Source organism: Penaeus vannamei, chromosome 31 (assembly GCF_042767895.1).
Source record: "Penaeus vannamei isolate JL-2024 chromosome 31, ASM4276789v1, whole genome shotgun sequence".
NCBI classification, from domain to species: domain Eukaryota; kingdom Metazoa; phylum Arthropoda; class Malacostraca; order Decapoda; family Penaeidae; genus Penaeus; species Penaeus vannamei.
This window is the reverse complement of record NC_091579.1, coordinates 8,651,270-8,658,769: the sequence shown is the minus strand read 5'-3', so window position 1 is coordinate 8,658,769 and position 7,500 is coordinate 8,651,270. Positions and strand designations below refer to the sequence as shown.

General features: G+C 43.9%; 1 protein-coding gene across 14 annotated transcripts in view; it reads right to left on the bottom strand.

Annotated features, from left to right (window-relative positions):
* The window catches only part of LOC113824635 (breast cancer anti-estrogen resistance protein 3 homolog), a 61,468-nt gene that overhangs the window by 20,019 nt on the left and 33,949 nt on the right, over positions 1–7,500 (bottom strand). Inside the window, exon 1 of one of the 14 annotated variants that reach the window (XM_070143776.1) lies at positions 2,638–3,027. The exons of 11 other annotated variants lie outside the window; for them this stretch is intronic. In XM_070143776.1, the coding sequence (XP_069999877.1) occupies positions 2,638–2,713 (76 nt within the window). In that variant the 5' untranslated portion in view covers positions 2,714–3,027. Of the gene's footprint in view, positions 1–2,637; positions 3,028–7,500 lie in introns of those variants that run through there. 2 more of the 14 variants (XM_070143775.1, XM_070143784.1) reach the window with 2 other exon arrangements.

The following is a 7,500-nucleotide window of genomic DNA, read 5'->3' as shown; positions in this document are numbered from 1 at the left end:
ACATACATACATATATATATATATATATATATATATATATATATATATATATATATATATATATATATATATATATATATATATGCAGACACGCAAACACATGTAAACGATTATCTATCACTGCCTGTCGAGCTCTTTCTTTTCTCGTGTGTGTGTGTGTGTATCTGTCTGTGTGCCTGTCTGTGTGTCTGCCTGTGTGTCTGCTTGTCTGTCTCTGCCTGCCTGCCTGCCTGCCTGCCTGCCTGCCTGCCTGCCTGCCTGCCTGCCTGCCTGCCTGCCTGCCTGCCTGCCTGCCTGCCTGCCTGCCTGCCTGCCTGCCTGCCTGCCTGCCTGCCTGCCTGCCTGCCTGCCTGCCTGCCTGCCTGCCTGCCTGCCTGCCTGCCTGCCTGCCTGCCTGCCTGCCTGCCTGCCTGCCTGCCTGCCTGCCTGCCTGCCTGCCTGCCTGCCTGCCTGCCTGCCTGCCTGCCTGCCTGCCTGCCTGCCTGCCTGCCTGCCTGCCTGCCTGCCTGCCTGCCTGCCTGCCTGCCTGCCTGCCTTTCTCACACACACGCCCATCCCACCGTCCGCACGAGAAGCGACCTCCCTTCCCAACTGTGGACGAGGCGCTCGCGACGAAGCAGCCCCGTCCATCAGGGAGAGGGGCGTCGTGGCGGGGCATAATGCGCGGCCGTGGCGGAGGCCTCACGCGGGTTCGCAAGCTGTCCTGGCGCCGCGAATGACCAGCAGAAGGAGAAAGACAGAAGGGACGTGCAGGAAGGAGAAAGACAGAAGGGACGTGCCATCTGGGGGCGGAAGTGGGTAAGGGAAGAGGCAGAAGGGGAAAGGAAAGGGAGACATTGCAGGACAAGCACTGGCAGCGTTATCATTCGGCGAAGACAAGCCCAAGGGGGATCAGGTGCTGGCTGCAGTGCCCCTCGGTGCCAGCACTCGTCAGCACATTGCTTGGCCGAGTCAGCTGGGGTCAAGCGGCGATAGGGAGAGAGAAGGAGAGGGAGAGGGAGAGGGAGAGGGAGAGGGAGAGGGAGAGGGAGGGAGGGAGGGAGGGAGGGAGGGAGGGAGGGAGAGGGAGAGAGAGAGAGAGAGAGAGAGAGAGAGAGAGAGAGAGAGAGAGAGAGAGAGAGAGAGAGAGGAGGGGGAGGGAGAGGGCCAGAGAGAGATGGGGAGAGAGAGAGAGAGAAATGGAAAGAGAGAGAGAGAGAGAGACATGGAAAAAGAGAGAGAGAGAGAGAGAAATGGAGAGAGAGAGAGAGAGAGAGAGAGAAAGAAAGAAAGAAAGAAAGAAAGAAAGAAAGAAAGAAAGAAAGAAAGAGGGAGGGGGGCCAGAATTGAAATCGAAAGTGGGCACCTCCTCCTCTCCCTTCTAATCATTCCCTTAATCCTCCTCCTCTGTCCTCTCTCGCTTTAGTTTCTCTCTCTCCATCTATATTTTTTCTTTCCTTTCGGTTGAAGAGCAGCGCACCCCCCCCCCCCCGACGTGGCCCCAGGGTAGGGGAGGCAACACGCGCCACACTTTCCTCCTGAAAGTCTTCATAACTAAGCTTTTTTTTCTCCTTTCGTTGTTATCCTTCTTCACTTCAGTGTTGCAAGTCATCACTGTTCTACAGCGTTGCTAACTCTGCCTTCATCGTCGTCTTCATCTCCACCACAATTATCTTACAACCGTAAACACTGTGACATTTCCTCGGTTAGTTGCTTCTGTTACACATAATCTACAAGATAATTACGAAATCTTCCTAGCCATCCCTTAAGCATCCTCGCTCTGCCCTTGAGTATCAGTTACAACACATCCTAAAAATGCATCGTGCAGAAAATGTGCCAGCCACACTTCGCCATGATCTGCTCTCTGCTCCGGTTCGCCCTCCACTTCAGTCCCTCCTTTCGCCCTCCGTCGCGCTCGGGTGTCGCACGGACGCCCTTGCGACGCATCTCATTATCGGGCGGATCAGATTCGCAAATTCTCCGGGATAACACCACCAGCAAACATGATATCGCCAATCATGCTACGTAGAGACGACCCCCCTGGCGGGGCTACTCTCACAGAGGGGCTACTCAAGGGTGAGCTCCTGTGGCTTTTCCACGACGCTCGTCTCAAAGGAGGCTATTGTATTCTTGTTGCTCCGAGATGAAGCGGAAAAAGTTTTACAAGGATTTTACAGTCTAATAAAAAGGAGGGATTTCCTTGGGGTCTGTTGTCGCCTCTGAAGTGCATATTGAGGGAAGGTATCACCGGCCTGCCCTCTGTTCGGAGATAAAAACACCAATAAAGAAAAATGGAAGAATCTGAAAAAGCAAAGTTCAAACGGCGGAGGGAGGGCGGGCCTGGCGCCTCCCACTCAGTCACAAGGATGAGGAACAGGTCCTCGCAAGAGTGTTAAGTAGCAACCTCATTCGCTACTACGGCATCAAATACCGCCACAACCACAACCACAGATTCTACAGGAGAAAATAGGATCTGAATAGCACTCGGTATACTATAAATTGCAAAGGATAACAATGTCCCACAATACCAAATCTCATCTCTTACAATTTTTGCTTTCTTTTTGCGAAAATACAACTCACACACGACACATAAGAACATCTTGTTATAGATTTCATTTTATGTCAGAATCGATTAGGCACAAAAGGTTGGAGCCTCACCCTGGCCTCGGCACGTTCCTGGGTTCGACACTGTACCTACATATCCTCCCACTTCGAGGACCTTCCCCCTCGCCATCCCGTGGGAGGCGCAGGAGGAGGACGGCGAACGGGCGGAGGAGGAGGAGAAGAACGTATAAATAAATTGCACAGGCACGCACTTCCTCTTCGCCCTGCTTCTCTCGAGAGTTATTCCTAACACTTTCAAAGTATCTCAAGTGTCAACAAAGGACGCCAGCTGACCACCAGGGGCTGCTCAGGGCGGGCACCAGCAGGATCGCCATGTGTGCAGAACAGCTGGCTTTGCAGGCTCAGGGATCGGACCCAAGTTGCACGCTCGCACTTGCACCCGCGCTCCACCGGGCGGCCGTCAGGGAGGCTCGGGGGTAACTGACGTGCCCACGAGAGAAAAGGGAGGAGAGGATCTGGCAGGCGTCCCCCACTCCCCCCACTCTCCCTGGCCGACTCCTCCCTGCCTCATTTTGCGCCCTGCCGCCCTGCCGCCCTGTCAACGCGATGACGGGCGGCGAACGCAGCGACGCATGGCATGGCAGACAATTGAGCCGAGACGGATTTTTTCAACATAATAATTGTCAGCGTCAATTTTCGGGGAAAGCCTTAAAATATCATCCTCCTTCGTTGAAATGAAGCTAAACAGATCGGAACAAAGGACCAAAGTACAGCAGGCCCGCTCCAGTTATCACTTGTGCTCGAACACCCTCAAGGTTTTATAAAAAGGAACAACTAAGGACTGGAAGAGGACGAGGCCGCGTAGGAGGACTGGAGGAGTGCTCGGGGCGCGGCGAGGATGAAGGCCAATTGCACGCCCCTCCGTCTCCCTCTCCTCGGCTGGCACCTCTCTCTCTCTCTTTCTCTTTCTCTCTCCATCTCTCACTATCTCTCTCTTCTCCCCATCTCTCTCCCTCTCCCTATCCACATCTCTATCCCTCTCCCTCTCCACATCTCTCTCCTCGTCCCCCCCCCCTCTCTCTCTCTCTCTCTCCCTTCCTCACTCACTCACTTTGCTGATAAATTTACACAGCCATCCCCACACTTTGGCACTTACTGAAACGGCTGCTAACTTTAGGGTACAACCAATTTGTGTGCATAAAGTATCGAATTCAATTAAAGGTAGTAAATATCCTTCAGCTGGTTATGATAATCTACCAATGAAAGAGAAAAAAAATGATTCACATTACTAACCTTTCACAAACAAACGCTTTATTTCATTTTCAAACTTCAGGCTAGTGTCGGTATTAGCTGCAATAAGCAAATTACTTGAACGTTTTGTATAAAACCAGTTCAATGCATATCTGCGGGTTATCCACCGAATGGATTTAGAGCTCACCGTTCAACTGAAAACACATTCAGATCGTTCAATTGATTACGTCTTTCATGCATTTGATAGTGGCATGTAATACTAAATGTTTTTTCTAAACTTGTCAAAGGTTTTTGACTCGTGGGCCTGTTGTCTCCTCTGAAGCGCATACTGAGACAGGGTATTATCGGCCTGTCCTCTGTTCGGAGATAAAAACATCAAAGAAAAAAAAGAATGTTAAGTATTGTTGGCGTGGGCGTCGACAATACATGTATAAGTAGTCAAACACCTTCGACCATAAGACTAACACACGGAGTCCCGCAGGGGTTCACGTTAGGCCCACTTCTTTTTACTTTGTTTATGGGATTTGTCATTCTAGTAGTGTGGTTAATTACATGTTTTTTTGCAAACGATACAGCAATATTTGTTGATACGGACTTTGTAGATTAATTTACATTGTATATACGGAACTAAATACTGTGACTGAATGGCTAAATTCAAATGTGTAAAAATCCCTTTATTTTCTTCCATCGGTAAAATTCGAGCCGAAATCATAGCGAAATTGGACAGAACTAAATTTCTAGGTATAGCTAGGTGACAATTACTTTAATTCTTGGATCCGCCGCACTTGTTTTTCCCGATTTTCATAAGCAAAAGTAATTGAGAAATCGCCCCCCCCCCCTCCGCACCTAATCCAATGCGATTTGATTCCGATGTTCTGTTTTTCTAATCAGTTATACCTACAGATACCTCTACAATCGGTGGTATCTGCCATTTATCTCAAACACACTATGTCTCTTATTGTTATCTTATATTATTATTATTATCATTATTATTATTATTATTATCATTATTATTATTATTATATTATATTATTATTATTATGTTATTAATATTATGTTATCGGAGACCATTCCTCACTGTGGACACATGAACAATACTGATTCCAGACGTGATGCAGTTTTATCATCGGTATTACATGTATTTTCTATCGTCTGTCACACATTTCCAGGAATTGATAAACTGTTCTAAAAATGCCAAAACATCTAATTATTTTTATTTCTATTTGGTGACCGCCTATCAGAAATACAATCCATAAACCAAGGAAAGAAAGAATCGTGGCCTTACATACCCACTATCAATAAGGAAGATACCAAAACAATGTGTTATAATTCATTCTGTGCGTGATCAGGTCCTTACTTAGAACTCCGTGATATTTCTTCGCTCACCCATTGTATGAGGCCAACTGGCGGGCTCAGGCAGAGAGACAGTACTCACGAAGCTTTCATCAAAAGCTCAAATACAAGGAAGTTGCACGACTTGATTCCTGTGACCGATTCTACATTTGCATATAGAAATGTCAATAATTTGTTCGACGTCGGGAATTCCTTTACAGGAAGCACACATAATTCCTATAATGCTCCCACTCACCCACAGCTGCACTTGCCACAAATAGGCCACACACACACAAACACAAACACACACACACACACACACGCACATACACAAACACACACACACACACACACACACACACACACACACACACACACACACACACACACACACACACACACACACACACACACACACACACACATTCACACTCACACACACGTTCACTATAGAGGCACAAACAGTACAATAAACAATCAACAAAAAGTTCTTTGCCGAGTTTCAAGAAGGCATTGAACTAAATATATTATAGAAACTTATGAAGAAACTCAAGTCTTTGGTGTCTTTTACATGTTAAATATTTTCATGTTAGTCCAGCTTCCTTTTTCTTAGTAGTCATACAGTACATATACAAACAAGTGACCAGGTATATTTTTTACTAAACTATATATGGAAATCTGTACAATTATTAAGACAATATCCATTTTCTCCCCCTTCTCTCTCTCCTTCTCCCTCTTTCTTTATTTTTCTTTTCTCTTATTTTATCTTTCACTCTCTCTCTTCCTTTCTTTCTCTCTCTCTTCCTCTTCTTCCTCTCTATTTCCCTCTTCTTCCTCTCTCTCTTCCTCTTCTTGCTCTCTCTCTTCCTCTTCTTGCTCTCTCTCTTCCTCTTCTTCCTCTCTCTTTTCCTCTTCCTCTTCTTCCTCTCTCTTTTCCTCTTCCTCTCGCTTTTCCTCTTCCTATTCTTCCCTTCTCTTTTTTCCTCTTCTTCTTCCTCTCTCTTCCTCTTCTTCCTCTCTCTTTTTTTTTCCTCTTCCTCTTCTTCCCCTCTCTTTTCTTCTTCCTCTCTCATTTCCTTTCTCTTTCCCTCTTCCTCTTCTCCCTCCCTCCCTCCCCCTGCCTCTCCCTTCTGTCTATCAATCTGTCAAACTATCCCTCTGGCTCCGTTGTCAGCTTCTGTCACGTGACTCAAGGCCTGTCGTCTTTCTTTCTCCCTAAGTTCCTCGACCTAAGCTTTTATCATTCATGTTAATTATCATTCATTATTATTCATGTTAATATCATAATCACCATTATGAATATGATCTTAATTAACATTATTAGTAGTAGTATTGTTACCATTATCATCATTATTATTATTTGTGTCATTATCATTACTACTACTACTATCATCGTACCATTATTATCATTATCATAATTATCATTGTTGTTGTTCTTATTGCTATTTCCATTATCATCAGTATTATCATTTTCTTTATTATCCTTCTCGTAACCCTCATACTCCATTTTATTATATCATCATTTTCATTATTACCACTTGTCATTATCACTGTCGTTATCATAATTCTTTTCATCATCACTGTTATTGTTATCATCCTTTTTATTATCATCATCATAATTTCTATCATTACCACTAATCCTACTACTTTTATTATGACCATTATCATTACCATCATTATTTTCATTTTACTATGATCATTATCATTATCATTGCCATATTTATTATTCTTATTACTACTATTATTATTATAATTATCATCATATTTATCATTATCATTATCATCATCATCATCATTATTATAAGCCTTCTTTGTATTATTATCATCATTCTTATAATCAATATCATTATCTTCATTATTACTATTATCAATAATAACGATTGTATCATTATCAATATCATAATTACCATTGTTACTATTATCATCATTACTATTATTGTTATTTCCATCATCATCATCATTAGTATTATCATTACCATTTTCATTTTGTTGTTATTGTTGCTATTCATCATATGATGACCTTTATGCTATCATTATCATCATCATATAATCAATGCTATGGTTAGTGTTAATATCTCCATAACAATCATTATCATCATTACTTCCATCATCAATTCTATAATTACCATTATTATTATCACTGTTATTATCATTATGACTTCATTATTAGTGTTCTTCATGCTACCAGTGTCATTCATTTCATCTATCATCACTAACATCATAATATCATTACTACTATCATTATCATCATTATCATTATCCTCATCCTCATCATCATTATCCTCATCCTCATCATTATCATCATCATCATCATCATTGTCCTCATCATGATCCTCACCATCATCATTCTCCTCATCATCATCATCACTGTCC